The 18785-nt window shown below is 47.0% G+C and overlaps 1 protein-coding gene across 4 annotated transcripts in view; it reads right to left on the bottom strand.

The window, feature by feature from the left end:
• LOC138257912 (mucin-like protein 2) overlaps positions 1 to 18785 on the bottom strand; it is a 625312-nt gene that overhangs the window by 346531 nt on the left and 259996 nt on the right. For all 4 annotated transcript variants that reach the window (XM_069205907.1, XM_069205908.1, XM_069205905.1 and 1 more), the window contains exon 5: positions 16225 to 16290. In XM_069205907.1, the coding sequence (XP_069062008.1) occupies positions 16225 to 16290 (66 nt within the window). The remainder of the gene's footprint in view (positions 1 to 16224; positions 16291 to 18785) is intronic.

Below are 18785 nucleotides of genomic sequence, written 5' to 3'. Positions count from 1 at the left end.
ACCACCCAAACCCACACTGTGCACAGCCCTTTCGCCGTGCTCAGGGGCAGTTAGCAACAGCTTCTTTGGGTGAGAGAATAGGTGTGAGAGAGTTTATCTGGGAGGTGAGAGTGGTTGTCAGATTGTCTGGGTGTGGGAGTACGTCAGTCTGTGTGCGGGTCTGTGAGTGGCTGCATGGGGGAGTCAGTGGGTCTGTGAGTGGGTATGTGAGTGTCTGAGTTGGTCTGTGAGTGGGTGTGTCAGTGTCTGAGTGGGTCTGTGAGGGGGTGTGTGAGTGTCTGAGTGGGTCTGTGAGTGGGTGTGTGAGTGGAGTGTCTCAATGGTTGTGTGAGTGAGAGAAATTGATTGAAAGAGAGACAGAAAGTGAGAGAAAGTGAGAGAGAAAGAGAGAGTTTTTTCAGGGTTTAATATCTCATATACTTAGAATTAGATATTTTTGTTGGATTTAACAAAAAAGATTATTTAATATATTTTAAAAAGTAGATTTTTTTTTCTTAAATAAAAAAAATAAAAAAATGAGTCCACCTTGTTTCCAACCCCCATAGCTCAGTGTGAAGGACTGCGACCACATTTTATGTATTTATGTATTTAGTAATTTATTTATTTAGTTCTTTTTATTACAAAGCCCTTTACGTGCTATGTGGGACTGCGTGGGAAGAATAAGGTCTCCCCCTGTGGTCCCTACTTTAAAAAAAAAAAAAATTAATACAAAGTCTTTATGGGCTACTTGGCCCTGCGGGGAGCCTTAAGGCTTCCCTTGCAGTGCCAATGCTTCAGCAAGCATGGAAATGCCTAGGCATCAGCTCCCTGCTTGCTGAATCATTTCATCTATGTTCTCTGCACGCATGCAGGGGACAGAGATGAAATGTCAGATTTTGACAGCGGGACCTGCTTTAAAGTTTAAAGATCCTGCCATCAAAACCTGAACTGTTTGCTGTGGCTTGGCTTCAGTGCTGCAACCAAGCCACAGAAAACAGCTATGTGAGACAGTCCCCAGGGCCATCAGAGGCTCCTCAAGGGGAGCCGCATGGCCCCCCTCCAATGTTTGCATAGCCCCAGGGAGGTGGTGGTCCCTGGGGAACGGGTATCCCATAGGGACCCCCCCCTTTTATTTAGTAAACATTTGCCCCAGGGGGTGGTGGTCCCCAGGGTAGCGACGGGGGCCGGAGGGCCCCCACATTAATTAAGAGATCACCCTGGGGTGGTGGTCCCCAGGGCAGCAGGAGGGGGCCAGGAGTCCCCCCTGCTTTTTTTTAAAAAAAGCCCCCAGGACTTGGCCCGCCTGGGGTCATTAGGATAAAGAAGTGCAGGAGCCCGCCCTTCACTTTCCTTTTGATTCACGGGTCTTCTGAGTATCTGCTCGTAAAATAAAAAAAAATGTTTTTATTCGGGAGAGGGTGGGGATGGTCCCTTGGGGACCTCACCCCCAGAGCTATGGGGTCAGAGTGATTCTACCCTGGCCCCTTTTCTGTTCTTTTTTACTTTTTTGGGGGGATTCAGCTGAAGCCAAGTCCGAAGATGGCTGATAACACTTCAACAACTTCTGTTGAAGTGTTGAAGTGTTGTCAGCCAATCAGATCCGAGTACGCGATTGCTAGGGGTCACAAATCCTTTGCGTCCCTAGATATACAAATTAGTTTTTCCCTTAATTTTCCAAAAAGTACTGAAAAGAATAACACCAAAACAAAACAAAAAACAAACACTCTTTCTGGACCAGGTCCTACTTTCCTGCCAAATTCGGTGTAATTCCATCCAGTAGTTTTTGCACTATTGATGTTCAAATTCTCTATCAAAAAATTAATGGGGAAAACCTTTTTAGGGCTGAGCACAAAACGCTCTGTCCCTGGTGTAATCTCTCTCTGGGCTTGTAACCACAACCATGTCACGCTTGTCACTTTCATTGGTTCGTGGGCTTGCCTTTTAAAATTTGCTTGCTTTCACTAGTGAAAGGCATGCATATGTCATGCCTTTTCCGGTGTTTAGCCCTCCTCGAGCGCACCGGACAACTACTGAAAACATACAAGGCTCTGTGTTTTCTGCATGGCTTCTGGACAACTGTTTCGTTTTATTTCCTACACAGCAGGATCTCGCTGGGCAGCAGTCGAACATTCTGCATGAATGGACCCTGTTACATGGATAATAGCACTTTTGCCGGTCACATGGATAATTAGACTTTTGCCAATACCGTTTACTGCGGGCAAACTTCTGTTTACCTTTTTCTGTGTCTGCTTTGTGCTGATGCCGGCCGTCGGCTCGTCTTTTTTGTTGCATGCTTGCCAAAACCAGACCTTAGGCTTTGCTACTGCTTGTTTGATTTAAAAACGCCTCGACGGCCTTTCTCTGCACTCCAGCGCATTTTCAAAAAACTCACATGTCCGCATGTCACAAAGTCATGTTTGCAAAAGACAGATGTTTATTGGAATAGGTTTGTAAATAGATGTAGGAGGCTGGACTGGCTTGTAGTGAGTACCAAGGGGTACTTGCACCTTGCACCAGGCCCAGTTATCCCTTATTAGTGTATAGGGTGTCTAGCAGCTTAGGCTGATAGATAATGGTAGCTTAGCAGAGCAGCTTAGGCTGAACTAGGAGACGTGTGAAGCTACTACAGTACCACAAGTGTCACTTGCACAATATCATAAGAAAACACAATACACGGTTATACTAAAAATAAAGGTACTTTATTTTTATGACAATATGCCAAAGTATCTTAGAGTGTACCCTCAGTGAGAGGATAGGAAATATACACAAGATATGTGTAAACAATACCAAAAATATGCAGTATAGTCTTAGAAAACAGTGCAAACAATGTATAGTTACAATAGGATGCAATGGGGACACATAGGGATGGGGCAACACAAACCATATACTCCAAAAGTGGAATGCGAACCACGAATGGACCCCAAACCTATGTGAACTTGTAGAGGGTCGCTGGGACTATTAGAAAATAGTGAGAGTTAGAAAAATAGCCCTCCCCAAGACCCTGAAAAGTGAGTGCAAAGTGCACTGAAGTTCCCCAAAAGACAAAGAAATCGTGATAGAGGAATAATGCAGGAAAGACACAAACCAACAATGCAACAATGGTGGATTTCCAATCTAGGGTACCTGTGGAACAAGGGGACCAAGTCCAAAAGTCACATGCAAGTCGGAGATGGGCATATGCCCAGGAAATGCCAGCTGTGGATGCAAAGAAGCTTCTACTGGACAGTAGAAGCTTAGGTTTCTGCAGGAACAAAAAGGGCTAGAGACTTTCCCTTTGGAGGACGGATTTACCTCACAGTGTAGAGTTGTGCAAAAGTGTTTTCCCGCCAAAAGAATGCCAACAAGCCTTGCTAGCTGCAAATCATGCGGTTAGCGTTTTTGGACACTGCTGTGGCCCAAGAGGGACCAGGAGGTCACAAATTGGACCAGGAGGTAGAGGGGACATCGAGCAAGACAAGGAGACCTCTCAGCAGCAGGTAGCACCCGGAAAAATGCCAAAAACAGGCACTACAATGATGCGTGAAACAGTGCTCACCCGAAGTTACACAAAGGAGTCACACGTCGCCGGAGACCAACTTAGAAAGTCGTGCAATGCAGGTTAGAGTGCCGTGGACCCAGGCTTGGCTGTGCACAAAGGATTTCCGCTGGAAGTGCACAGGGGCCGGAGTAGCTGCAAAAGTCGCGGTTCCCAGCAATGCAGTCTAGCGAGGTGAGGCAAGGACTTACCTCCACCAAACTTGGACTGAAGAGTCACTGGACTGTGGGGGTCACTTGGACAGAAATGCTGGATTCGAGGGACCTCGCTCGTCGTGCTGAGAGGAGACCCAAGGGACCGGTAATGCAGCTTTTTGGTGCCTACGGTTGCAGGTGGAAGATTCCGTCGACCCACGGGAGATTTCTTCTGAGCTTCTAGTGCAGAGAGGAGGCAGACTACCCCCACAGCATGCACCACCAGGAAAACAGTCGAGAAGGCGGCAGGATCAGCGTTACAGATTTGCAGTAGTCGTCTTTGCTACTATGTTGCAGGTTTGCAGGCTTCCAGCGCGGTCAGCAGTCGATTCCTTGGCAGAAGGTGAAGAGAGAGATGCAGAGGAACTCTGATGAGCTCTTGCATTCGTTATCTAAAGTTTCCCCAGAGATAGAGACCCTAAATAGCCAGAAAAGAGGGTTTGGCTACCTAGGAGAGAGGATAGGCTACTAACACCTGAAGGAGCCTATCAGAAGGAGTCTCTGACGTCACCTGGTGGCACTGGCCACTCAGAGCAGTCCAGTGTGCCAGCAGCACCTCTGTTTCCAAGATGGCAGAGGTCTGGAGCACACTGGAGGAGCTCTGGACACCTCCCAGGAGAGGTGCAGGTCAGGGGAGTGGTCACTCCCCTTTCCTTTGTCCAGTTTCGCGCCAGAGCAGGGCTAAGGGGTCCCCTGAACCGGTGTACACTGGCTTATGCAGAATTGGGCACATCTGTGCCCATGAAAGCATTTCCAGAGGCTGGGGGAGGCTACCCCTCCCCTGCCTTCACACCATTTTGCAAAGGGAGAGGGTGTAACACCCTCTCTCAGAGGAAGTCCTTTGTTCTGCCATCCTGGGACAATCCTGGCTTGACCCCAGGGGGGCAGAAACCTGTCTGAGGGGTTGGCAGCAGCAGCAGCTGCAGTGAAACCCCAGGAAAGGCAGTTTGGCAGTACCAGGGTCTGTGCTACAGACCACTGGGATCATGGGATTGTGCCAACTATGCCAGGATGGCATAGAGGGGGCAATTTCATGATCATAGACATGTTACATGGCCATATTCGGAGTTACCATTGTAAAGCTACATATAGGTAGTGACCTATATGTAGTGCACGCGTGTAATGGTGTCCCCGCACTCACAAAGTCCGGTTAATTGGCCCTGAACAATGTGGGGGCACCTTGGCTAGTGCCAGGGTGCCCTCACACTAAGTTACTTTGCACCTAACCTTTACCAAGTAAAGGTTAGACATATAGGTGACTTATAAGTTACTTAAGTGCAGTGTAAAATGGCTGTGAAATAACGTGGACGTTATTTCACTCAGGCTGCAGTGGCAGGCCTGTGTAAGAATTGTCAGAGCTCCCTATGGGTGGCAAAAGAAATGCTGCAGCCCATAGGGATCTCCTGGAACCCCAATACCCTGGGTACCTCAGTACCATAGACTAGGGAATTATAAGGGTGTTCCAGTAAGCCAATGTAAATCGGTAACATTTGTCACTAGCCTGTTAGTGACAATTTGAAAGAAATGAGAGAGCATAACCACTGAGGTTCTGATTAGCAGAGCCTCAGTGAGACAGTTAGTCATTACACAGGTAACACATTCAGGCACACTTATGAGCACTGGGGCCCTGGATGACAGGGTCCCAGTGACACATACAACTAAAACAACATATATACAGTGAAAATTGGGGGTAACATGCCAGGCAAGATGGTACTTTCCTACAGCTCTCGACTGGGATAGTTTGTTGAGGACTGCTAGAATTAAGAGAATTGGTGGAAAAGTGTAGTGAAATCTGTAAGAGCAATTGATCCAGAGGACATTCCCCCGGGTCCCTGGCTGGAAGTACCTTGATGCAAAGTTTTGTCATTTGGTGCAGTGGCAAACAAATTGATGGTCGGAGTTCTCCACCATTGAAAGATGTCTTGAACTACATCGTTGTTTAAGACCCACTCATGTTTTTCGGGGATGAGTCTGATGAGAGAATCGGCTTGGGTATTTTGCTCTCCTGGAAGATGGGTCGCAGTTATCAACAAGTCCCTGGCGAGAAGCCATTTCCAGATTGTCTGGGCTTCGTGAGACAAGGGCCCGTCCCTCCCTGTTTGTTGAGGTAGTACCTGGTTGCAGTATTGTCCATCTGAACAAGCAGGGAGTTGGAGGAGAACGATGGATGTGCGCTGCTCTGAGAGATTATTTTGATAAATGTAATCTCTCTGTGATCACTTCCCCTGATTTGTAGGTGGCCCATGTGGGCTCCCCATCCTACGAGAGAGGCATCCGTGACTATTGTTCGAACAGGAATGTCCTGATGGAATGGTGTTTCTCGCAGGATATTTGGTTGGAGAGCGCCACCATTTCAGTGACAGTTTCGGGTAATGGGAAAGCTGAATCCTGTCATCCCAATTTCCCGTCTGCTGGTCCCACTGGTCCTCGAGCCGTTCATGTAAAGGTCTCATGTGAAGACGAGCATTCAGCGTGAGAAATATGCAGAAGGCCTTTGAGCCGAGGAGAGAGGATAATGCCCCCATGGTTGGATGAGAGCTTTCATGAGCTCTTGAGATTTCTGAAGTGTTGATAACTGTCTTGCTGTGAGGGTATTGATGAAAGTACCCATTACTGTATCCTTTATACTGGGACGGAGGTTGATTTTGCATGGTTGATCTGAAGGCCCAGCCGTCGAAGGAGATCGGAAGTCCAATTTTAGTGTAGTTGAGCCTCTTCAAATGTGGATGCTTTGATAAGCCAATCGTCTAGATATGGGCAGGCGAATACGTTGTGTTTTCGGTAAACCTCGTGCCCTAAGATAACTATAACTCGCGCCTCCGCCATGTACATTTTTTTCATAATTTTTTTTTACTGCAAATATCACAATGATATGATCAACAATGCTATGTAAGATGGCGTGATTGCTGTAATTTGGAAGGTATTTTGCAGTGCATGGCGAGGGTGCGAGTTATAGTTACCTTAAACACGAGTTATAGTTACTTGAGGTAACTCTCACTATAACTGGTGAATTCCTATGGTTTTGTATGTTTTAAATTTGAGCCTAACTATAAAGTACCTGTAACCTTTGTTTTTTAAGTGAATTTCTATGTTTTTTTTTAATTCAATTTTGTAACTATAACTTCCTTGTAACCTTTGTTTTTTACACTGAATTTCTATGTTTTTTTAACATATAGCCTGGCCTCCAGCTAGGCCTGGGGCCAACCCCCTATAAGCAGCCAACTGTGCACGTCCTTCACCCATGTGGAGGGGACGTTGCCCGCAACACCTTGCCGGCAGCCAGACCCTGCCGCCAACACTCCCCACCCACCTAAACCCACACTGTGCACAGCCCTTTCGCCGTGCGCAGGGGGAGTTAGCAACAGCTTCTCTGGGTGTGAGAATAGGTGTGAGAGAGTTTATCTGGGAGAGTGGCTGTCAGATTGTCTGGGTGTGACAGTACGTCAGTCTGTGTGCGGGTCTGTGAGTGGCTGCATGAGGGAGTCAGTGGGTCTGTGAGTGGGTATGTGAGTGTCTGAGTTGGTCTGTGAGTGGGTGTGTGAGTATCTGAGTGGGTCTGTGAGTGGGTGTGTGAGTATCTGAGTGGGTCTGTGAGGGGGTGTGTGAGTGTCTGAGTGGGTCTGTGAGTGGGTGTGTGAGTGTCTGAGTGGTTGTGTGAGTGGGTGTGTGAGTGTCTGAGTGGGTCTGTGAGTGGGTGTATGAGTGGAGTGTCTCAGTGGTTGTGTGATTGAGAGAAATTGATTGAAAGAGAGACATAAAGTGAGAGAAAGTGAGAGAGAAAGAGAGTTTTTTCAGGGTTTAATATCTCATATACTTAGAATTAGATATTTTTGTTGGATTTAACAAAAAAGATTATTTAATATATTTTAAAAAGTAGATTTTTTTTTCTTAAATAAAAAAAATTAAAAAATGAGTCCACCTTGATTTGAACCCCCATAGCTCAGTGTGAAGGACTGCAACCCTATTTTATGTATTTATTTATTTAGGAATTTATTTATTTAGTTATTTTTATTACAAAGCCCTTTACATGCTATGTGGGACTGCGTGGGAAGAAGAAGGTCTCCCCCTGTGGTCCCTACTTTTTTAATTATTTTTTTTAATACAAAGTTTTTATGGGCTACTTGGCACTGCGGGGAAGCCTTAAGGCTTCCCTTGCAGTGCCAATGCTTCAGCAAGCATGGAAATGCCTAGGCATCAGCTCCCTGCTTGCTGAATCATTTCATCTATGTTCTCTGCACGCATGCAGGGGACAGAGATGAAATGTCAGATTTTGACAGCGGGACCTGCTTTAAAGTTTAAAGATCCTGCCGTCAAAACCCGAACTGTTTGCTGTGGCTTGGCTTCAGTGCTGCAACCAAGCCACAGAAAACAGCTATGTGATGACAGTCCCCAGGGCCTTCAGAGGCTCCTCAAGGGGAGCCGCATGACCCCCTCCAATGTTTGCATAGCCCCTGGGAGGTGGTGGTCCCTGGGGAACGGGTGTCCCATCGGGACCCCCCCTTTAATTTTGTAAACATTTGCCCCAGGGGGTGGTGGTCCCCAGGGTAGCGACGGGGGCCAGAGGGCCCCCGCATTAATTAGGAGATCGCCCTGGGGTGGTGGTCCTCAGGGCAGCAGGAGGGGCCCAGGAGTCCCCCTGCTTTTTTTTTTAAAAAGCCCCCAGGACTTGGCCCACCTGGGGGTATTAGGCTGAAGAAGTGCAGGAGCCCGCCCTTCATTTTCTTTTTGATTCACGGGTCTACTGAGTATCTGCTCGTAAAATAAAAAAAAATGCTTTTATTCTGGAGGGTGTGGGGAGGGTCCCTTGGGGACCTCACGCCCAGAGCTATGGGGTCAGAGTGATTCTACCCTGGCCCCTTTTCTTTTTTACTTTTTTGGGGGGATTCGGCTGAAGCCAAGTCCCAAGATGGCTGATAACACTTCAACAACTTCTGTTGAAGTGTTGAAGTGTTGTCAGCCAATCAGATCCCAGCACGCGATCGCTAGGGGTCACAAATCCTTTGCGTCCCTAGATATACAAATTAGTTTTTCCCTTAATTTCCCAAAAAGTACTGAAAAGAATAACACCAAAACAAAACAAAAAAAAACACTCTTTCTGGACCAGGTCCTACTTTCCTGCCAAATTCGGTGTAATTCCATCCAGTAGTTTTTGCACTATTGCTGTTCAAAATCTCTTTGAAAAAATTAATGGGGAAAACCTTTTTAGGGCTGAGCGCAAAACGCTCTGTCCCTGGTGTAATCTCTCTGTGGGCTTGTAATCACAACCATGTCACGCTTGTCACTTTCATTGGTTCGTGGGCTTGCCTTTTAAAATTTGCTTGCTTTCACTAGTGAAAGGCATGCATATGTCATGCCTTTTCCAGTGTTTAGCCCTTCTCGAGCGCACCGGACAACTACTGAAAACATACAAGGCTCTGTGTTTTCTTCCCAGCTTCTGGACAACTGTTTCGTTTTATTTCCTACGCAGCAGGATCTCGCTGGGCAGCAGTCGAGCACTCTGCATGACATGGACCCTGTTACATGGATAATAGCACTTTTGCCGGTCACATGGATAATTGCACTTTTGCCAATACCGTTTACTGCGGGCAAACTTATGTTTCCCTTTTTCTGTGTCTGCTTTGTGCTGATGGCGGCCGTCGGCTCGTCTTTTTTGTTGCATGCTTGCCAAAACCAGACCTTAGGCTTTGCTTGTTTGATTTAGAAACGCCTCGACGGCCATTCTCTGCACTCCAGCGCATTTTCAAAAAACTCACATGTCCGCATGTCACAAAGTCATGTTTGCAAAAGACAGATGTTTATTGGGATAGGTTTGTAAATAGAGGTGATGTGTTGCTGCATGAGTCATTTCTACAAACCACTTTACATATATAAATAGTTATTCCTACTCAAACACAGTGAGTACTTTAGGGGCAAGGCAAGCCTGGGACATAGTTAGTGAACGGAGCAGCCATTTTAATTTATGTGCTGGACACTGGTCAATACTAGTTTCCCAGCTTCATAATGGCTACTCTGAACCCTGGGTTGTTTGATATCAAACAACTCAGAATGATAAATCCAAACTTGTACCAGTACTGAATTTATTATAAAAAGTACCCAAGGGGCACCTTGGAGGTGCCCCCTAAAAAAGCTAACTATCCCGGCATGGTTGCTGACTGGTTCCAGCAAGCCTGCCACATCCAGACGGCCAATACACAAACCGTGGGGGAGAGCCCTGTCTCTCTGGTTTGTGAAACAAAGCCCTTCCTAGGAGGAGGAGCTAACTTCCTCTCCCTCAGGAATGTGCATTGCCCTGGCAGTGAGCTTCAAAGGGCTACCACGCTTGAAACGCGACCCCCAGGCCTGCTGCTAGCAGCAGATGGCCTCCCCCTTTCCAAACCCCCACTTCTGGAGGGAGCAAATGCGGGAAACCACAAAAAGGGTAGGAGGAGTGCCTCACTGAGCATGCACCACCCCTAGGGGCTTGCAGGCGAGGTGGACCCTTCATTTCATTTTTATCCATCTTGGAATGGAGGGAAATAGCCAATTAGGTTTAGGGAAGTGACTATTCCCACAGAAAGTGGTCACTGTAGTGGGTGTAGCCACCCAAGGGTAAGTGTCTCTTTGGACGCTTCCTGGTTAAATTCAGTATTTAAGGGGCTCCGCTAGACCAAGAATTTAGATTTGAAAAGGATTCAAAGAGGAAAGGAAAACCAGCACCAAAATAAGACCACAGCAAGAGAACTGAGGACCTGCTGCACAAGAAAAGGCGCCAAACCCTGCCTGCTGCACCCAGGACCCAAAAATCGCCGCTGCGGAGGAGCTGGACACTAGACTGACTCCAAGAAACCCAGGGGACCTCCAGGCTTCAAGAACTACCCCAGATCTCCCTCCTGAGTGGAGGCACCACTCAAAGAAATTAAGAAACCTGCAAAGCACCAACAAACCAGGGAGGGTCACTTCACTGAATTGCCGATATCTCTGCGACCAGAAGCTACAGCCAGACCCGACAAAACACCGATGACTGCCCAGATGTGACCTACAACTGTGCCAAGTTTGGTGGCACTGCGCCCTCTAGTGGCTGTGTTACACCAATAGCCTGGGTGGTGGTCAGCTGACTTCGGACAAGCAGAAAAACAGCTCCCCCAGAGATGAAAGAGGATCAGGGGGCAGCCGTAATCGAGGGACTTCAGAAACACCCTGGACCTCTGACCAGAGTACCCCCGTTGTCCTGTAAGCTGCCCGCAAAAATACTCACCTCCAGCTCCACTGGACTTTGTTGCGCACAGCATTCAAAACTTTCAAAATAGCCTGCACCTGGCCGCCCTGGGCCTTGCATCACGGGATATGCTGTGCGCCCCGGGTCCCAAACCCCTAACAACCTCATCAGCCCAAGGGGAACCCAGGCACCAACTTTAAGTCTGCAAACTAGCTCATTTTCCAAGTGGCCCATCCAGGTGGCCCTGTGCCTGTGCTAAGAAACTCTCCAACGCTGCTCCCGCCAGAACCTGGAGCTGCTTGAGACTCTCCATCTGGCACAGTGTGCCCACCGACCACTCTGGCCACCCCTCAAGAGAAGAGGCTGGTAACTCAACTGTGTGATTGTTACTGCATTTGTAAAGGTGACTGTGCATTGATTCCAATGGTGCATAATTACGCACAGAAAGACTCACTTTGCAAAAACTTCAAAAAATCATAACTTGAAAAGTATTTTAAAGATCTTAGTCTTAAAACTTATATAAAAGTCTGAAGTATTTTTATAAAATCTGCCTTCAAATTATTCTTTGCGTGTGAGTGGTGCATGATTGGATTTGTGAGTACAACAAATACTTAGCCCATCTCCTGGATTATCCTAACTGCTCGACCAGCTACCTTAAAAACTGGAGCATTAGGTGGTTTAATTTTTACCTCTGGGAACCAACGTGTGGTTGCCTAAATCCTCTGCATAGTGTGCTTGGTTTTGCACACTGCATAGAGGGCCAGCCTCCAACAGTAGTCTCTCCTGACCTACCTGTTGAATGTCTCCTAGGAAATGACCTAGAGACTTCACCATGGGCTGAGGATGAGTTACTTGCCCATGCAGCCATTCTGGGCATCCGCAAACATTTGCCCCCCCCCCTCATCTCCAAGCAGATGAAAGAGCAAGGTAGGGAAGGAGCCCTGGAGCACGAAATAATAGCACAGGATACTCCTAAAATCATAAGCATGGAGGATACTGAGTTATCCCCTGCCCACCCTTTCACTAAGGATAACGTTCCTCTGAAGGAGGATACCACCACCAAGGTGGTACATACACTACACAAGCTTAGCTCCCAGGGGTTGATGAACCCTCTGGTAGGAACATAGGAAAGGACAGAAAACCTGCCCCTTCTTGAAAAGAATGGAGCAACCTTCCTGCCATTCCAGGGAAACTTTAGTGCAAAAACCTTGCACCACCCCTGACACCTTAGGACAGAAACTCTGTCCTCCTTTAGAGCCGATAAATCCATGGTTTTGACCAGCTCTAAACATGCTAAGACAGTGTTGGAAGGTAGCCTCTTTCTAGCATTGTTACCCCCACTTTTGGCCTGTTTGTGAGTGTATGTCAGTGTGTTTTTACTGTCTCAATGGGACCCTGCTAGCCAGGGCCCCAGTGCTCAGAGTGAAAACCCTATTTGTCAGTGTGTTTTGCCTGTCTCACTGGGATCCTGCTAGCCAGGACCCCAGTAATCATAGTTTGTGGCCTGAATGTGTGTCCCTGTGTAGTGACTAACTGTATCACTGAGGCTCCGCTAATCAGAACCCCACTACCCAACCTCTCTCTGCCTTTAAATTTGTCACTATAGGCTAGGGACCACATTTACCAATTTCAATTGGCATACTGAAACACCCTTATAATTCCCTAGACTATGATACCTAGGTACCCAGGGTATTAGGGTTCCAGGAGATCCATATGGGCTGCAGCATTTCTTTTGCCACCCATACGGAGCTCTGACAATTCTTACACAGGCCTGCCACTGCAGCCTGAGTGAAATAACGTCCACGTTATTTCACAGCTATTTTCACTGCACTTAAGTAACTTACAAGTCATCTATATGTCTAACCTTCACTTGCTGAAGGTTAGGTGCAATGTTACTAAGTGTGAGGGCACCCTTGCACTAGCGAAGGTGTCCCCACATAGTTCGGGCCATTACATGCGTGCACTACGTATAAGTCAATACCTATATGTAGCTTTACAATGGTAACTCCGAATATGGCCATGTAACATGTCTAAGATCATGGAATTGTTCCCCCGTTCCAAATCTGGTATTGGGGAGCCAATCCCATGCATCCCTGGGGCTCCAGCATGGACCCCTAGTACTGCCGAACCAGCTCTCTGGGGTTTTCTCTGCAGCTACAGTCGCTGCCACACCACAGACAGGGTTCTGCCCTCCTGGGGGCCTGGGCAGCCCAGTCCCAGGAAGGCAGAACAAAGCATTTTCTCTCTGAGTGTAGGGTGTTACACCCTCTCCCTTTGGACATAGGTGTTACAGGCTGGGGAGGAGTAGCCTCTCCCTGCTTCTGGAAATGCTTTGAAGGGCAGGGATGGTGCCCTCCTTGCATAAGCCAGTCTACACCGGTTTAGGTAACCCCAGTCCCTGCTCTGGCGCGAAACTGGACAAAGGAAAAGGCAGTGACCACTCCCCTGTCCATCACCACCCCAGGGATGGTGCCCCGAGCTCCTCCAGTGTGTCTCAGACCTCTGCCATCTTATTTTCAGAGGTGTGGGGGCACACTGGAGGCCTTTGAGTGGTCAGTGCCAGCAGGTGACGTCAGAGACCCCTCCTGATAGGTGCATACCTTACTAGGTAGCAAATCCTCCTCTGAGGGCTATTTAGGGTCTCTCCAGTGGGCTTTTCCTCAGATTACGACTTCAAGAATTATTTTTAGTAACTCTGAGTATTGTGTTTCTTGTGATATAGTGCTATATGATATAAGTGGTATAGTGGGAGCTTTACATGTCTACTAGTTCAGCCTTGGCTGCTCTGCTATAGCTACCTCAATCAGCCTAAGCTGCTAGAACACTACTAATCTACTTATAAGGGATAACTGGACCTGGCATAAGGTGTAAGTGCCATTGGTACCCACTACAAGCCAGGCCAGCCTCCTACAGACAGCATCCCTGTCTAGCTTTCCAACCCCTAGGACAGCAAACCTGCCCTATTATAGAGCCACAAGGACGGTCACACTGCCCTGCTCTATCACTAGTTCCTAACTTGGGAAATAAGGAGTCACAGGGTCCACAGTTTAATTATACTTCAGGGAAAATTGTTCAACAAACAGGGTGGTACACCTCCCCACAAGGAAGGAACCAAATAGTGGATGATAATGGGAGTAACCATTCTATTATTGAGCCACTCTGTACTTATCACCACTTAGACAATAAAGTCTCAAATGGCCAAGGTTAGCATTATTGTCCTTTGTTTGAGGGAGGGGTTGTAGGAAAGTAGCCCTTCTCTATACTTGTTACCCTCACTTATGCCTGTTTGTCGATGTGTTTGACTCTGTTCACTGGGATGCTGCTAACTAGGACCCTAGTGATTATGCTCCCTCCCTTACAACTTGCTTCGTAGACTGTATTTCACCCCACAATTTGCACACTGGTGCCCCATTATAAGCCCTTAGTAGATGATACCCAGGTAGCAGGGCATTGGGGTTCCAGGGGATCCCTATGGGCTGCAGCATTTCTTTTGCTATCCATAGGGAGCCCATGCAAAGGCTTTTCCAGGACTTCCATTGCAGCCTGTGTGAAATGGTGCAAGCACCCTTTCACTGCCATTTACACTGCACCAGGTCACTTGTAAGTCACCCATATGTCAGGCCTTCCAACCCTGAAGTCTGTGTGCACAGTAACTGAGTGTAAGGGCACCCCTGTACTAGCAGAGGTGCCCCCATCTCGTCCAGGACCATTTTCTCATACTTGGTGAGTGTGGGGACGCCATTCAAGTGTGATGACATGGTGGTTAAATTATACTTTTTGGAGTATGATGTGGCATTTTGTGGCATATAAGGGGAACTTTGAGCGTTTTAGATGTACACTGTGACGGTTTTGGGATTTATGGCAATTTGAGTTTCTTTTTTTGGTCGTACAATGAGACCTTTCGTGACAACAATGACACTTAAAAGTCATTTGATGGCACGCTTGGGAAACGTTTTAACACTTTTGGTGCCTACGAAGGCCACTTAGCTTGGTTTTTGGGGCATATGAAAGCTTTTATGAAACATGCTGGAAGCAGTCTTAGGTGTTAAAGTGTACTAGTGGGTCCATGTGGTACACACATTCCACTGTTTCAGGCCAGGCACAGTCTGAACCACTTACAAACACCTTAGAAGATCCACAGGAATTGCAGGTGGGCTTCAGATTTGCTTACCTATAAGGTTAATCAGCTAGGACTTGTCATAACAAAACCCACTGATTTCAGCAGAATAAACATTGGTTTTGTTGCTTGCCCAATTCCAAGACACTGTAAGTTGAAGCTTTTAACCATGAAGCTTTCAAAAATCCTTTGATGAGATTGGTAAATGCTTTACGTTTGTCCCTTCTTGGGGCAGTTTTTGTTACCGACTTGGACACCGACCCTGTCACATGGATAATTGCACATTGCCGATATGTTTGACTGTGAGAAAACTTCTTTTTCCTTTTGTGTCTCTCGCGCTCATGGCCGCTGTGGCGCTTTGAAACGGCTCGCTTATGTCAACTGTTGTACTTTTAATTTTCAATTTATGTGGCAAGAAAACTCCAGTTAGGAATTTACAACGCTAATCGCTCTAACTCGAACAAAGGCGAGACCCATTGCATTGAAAATGCTTGCTAGGATTGTATTCACTGCTGTGTACAAAGGACGGGGACATATGTAATTGTAACCTCTGTCCTGCCTAGATTATTAGAAACGTGAATTGTGGTCCCTGCGCTCTGCTCTTCCGACAAGGAGAAGGTGCAGAAGGGTCCGAAAGCAGCACTCAGGCTTCCATGGCATCCCACAAATGAGGACTTCTGATGGAGACGGATGGAAAACCATAAGGGTCGTGCTGCAATGTCCCACCCTCTGAACACTTCCTGAAGTCCCCAGAGACCGCAGAGACGGTAGGGGGGCTTCAAACATAGGAAGAGACACCAGGATGTGCATCTGAGAGGATCATTTAGTTTGCAGGGTAGACAATAAAATAGCAATATTTTCCAGGACAAGAGACTTCTCCACAGTGCAGGACACCTAGTCCCTTATGTGTAGCTGGGAGAGGAATGGGCACCTAAGAGGCAGCAGCACAGCCAACAATCCCTGCCATGAGTCCCTTCAGTCTGTGAAAACCCAGGGAGAGTGGGTGAAGGAGGTGATGAGCTGATGTGATGTCATAAAGTACACAACATCTTCACGTTTCAGCAGTGCCCTCTGACACCACAAGAGGGCACTCACAAGCTGCACCATATACTGGAGAACATAACATATGTATGAAAAGAGAAGAGGGACTTAGATAAAACAGAGATGAAGGGCTTCATTCAGGATTTGACAAAAATACACTTACATTAGTATCAGTATCATTACTATCAGTCGCTTCATCTTCAAGTGTAGAAACATCCTGTAGATCTTCCTACAAGACAATTTGAAATACATAGTTAGGGGAAAGAGCAGAAAGGGACACTTCTTTTGCGTCAGATACTATTTCAACTTTCAAAAATAATGTTTGAATTTTTTCCAGAACCTACCTGTTTACCTCAGACGAAAAGGGGGGCATCACATTGTACAATGAGCAAATCACACATAGATGATATAACAACAAGCACTGGCAAAGCCAATAAGTCCCACCTTTTGCACTGGTTTTTAGCGATGCTGTGCCGCATGTCTAAAGAAGAATTAAAAAAAGCTTGATGCAGCTGCTCGTGTCATTTTACCTGTGAGAAATAACAGGCCTTGTTCTCCCTTTTTATTTAGTGAACTTTTTTCTAATAGTGAGTGGTGGGAACCAATACAGGGCAGACACAGCAAGGGAACTCTGCTGGGAGAAGCCGCTTGTTTGGAGTCATCAACACGAGGCGCGGATGGGGGAGCAACTTGGAGGGCTTGGGTGGGGGCAGAGAAAAGCAGACGGTGAAGACAGGGAGCAATACTGAGTGCAGTGGTGAGAAAATCAAATGGATGAGAGAGAAAACAATGTGGGGCTGGGGGAGAAGTAAATAAACAGGAAAGCAAGAAGGAGGGACGGGCGGTTCCTTCATTGGAGCGTAGGGGGCGTTGCCCTCCTGTATTTGTTGCCCCCTGATTAAATCTTTAATTAAAAGCAGATTTTCCCTGTGCTCTGTGCTTTTATTTTAGCAATGGGCTGAGTTGGGTGCCTTTCCTTAAAAGTGGGGCCAGCAGAGGTGGGGCTTAGTTGCCATTTGGTCTGACCTTGCGCATGTCAGGTTGGACTGATACCTTCCTGTGACCAGCCCAAGATGCACACTTGAGCCCTCTTCCTACAGCATAACCCTTAACAAGTCAGGGGATAACAGCCACAGCCCCCAGTGTCCTGAGGAGCACTAGGTTAGCCTGGCACAGCTAATCCTGGTGCTGCTCTCATGCTATTCGCAAACATAAATAGGAAGAGAGCAACATGTGGATTGGCTCAGTAGGCACGGAGAGGCCTCTCTCTGGAAGGAGGTTCAGAATCACAGCACCTGACCAATCGCTATATGGCTTTATGATGAAGCCATGCAGTGACTGGCCATTGTGTGCCCCTCCCCCTCATCACTCTACCTGCCCAGCGCCAGGATGGCATCTCGCAGGATGGAGCGGAAAACATGAGACTCTTCGTATATCTCCACATTGTGCGTCCGGTGTACCCCATGCCGCGCATACCTAAGTACTTCATAGGCTCCTGCTCTTTTCACTTGTTTCATTTGTCTTAGTTCCAGACCGGACCAGGGTTTAGTAACAAGATGCAAACCAAAATACAGGTTTCCTTGCTGCCATGCCACGGCACGACTGACATGGCATTCGTCACACCGCTGTCGTGCTTGTGCACCCAAAAATTGGAATTGACAATTTTGTTTTTGCATTTCCTCACCCAAATAAGGTGTGCGTGTCTTTCCGAAAACAGACTAGTGTTGTATTTAATGTAATCATTTATTTGTTATCAAATTTTGGCGCTAGAGATTTATGAACCTGAGAATTTAAAAGCTGGACATTTTGAGGAGTTCACGGCGGTAATACGCATTCCATTACTGTCAGGCACCCTGCCATTATCGCTCTCAGCCAGGGCACAGGCCCCTTCATCTTTTACTAGGCGCTGCACTGTACCACGAGGTGCCTGCTGTGACTGGGGTCCCTTGTTATCTGCTGGCTCGGAATCGTGACCGCTTACACTGGTGTGCACGGGGAGGGGTGGCTGTGCCCCTGGATCTGCAGAAATCATCCCATTAGTGACACTTGCACGAAGCACTGTAGGAGGCTGGACAGGCTTGTAGTGAGTACCAAGGGGTACTTGCACCTTGCACCAGGCCCAGTTATCCCTTATTAGTGTATAGGGTGTCTAGCAGCTTAGGCTGATAGATAATGGTAGCTTAGCAGAGCAGCTTAGGCTGAACTAGGAGACGTGTGAAGCTACTACAGTACCACTTAGTGTCATATGCACAATATCATAAGAAAACACAATACACAGTTATACTAAAAATAAAGGTACTTTATTTTTATGACAATATGCCAAAGTATCTTAGAGTGTACCCTCAGTGAGAGGATAGGAAATATACACAAGATATATATACACAATAGCAAAAATATGCAGTATAGTCTTAGAAAACAGTGCAAACAATGTATAGTTACAATAGGATGCAATGGGGAAACATAGGGATAGGTGCAACACAAACCATATACTCCAAAAGTGGAATGCGAACCACGAATGGACCCCAAACCTATGTGACCTTGTAGAGGGTCGCTGGGACTATTAGAAAATAGTGAGAGTTAGAAAAATAACCCTCCCCAAGACCCTGAAAAGTGAGTGCAAAGTGCACTAAAGTTCCCTAAGGACAAAGAAGTCGTGTTAGAGGAATAATGCAGGAAAGACACAAACCAGCAATGCAACAACTGTGGATTTCCAATCTAGGGTAC

Source organism: Pleurodeles waltl, chromosome 2_1, assembly GCF_031143425.1.
Source record: "Pleurodeles waltl isolate 20211129_DDA chromosome 2_1, aPleWal1.hap1.20221129, whole genome shotgun sequence".
In the NCBI taxonomy this organism is placed as follows: Eukaryota; Metazoa; Chordata; class Amphibia; order Caudata; family Salamandridae; genus Pleurodeles; species Pleurodeles waltl.
This window is presented reverse-complemented; position numbering and strand designations above follow the sequence as displayed.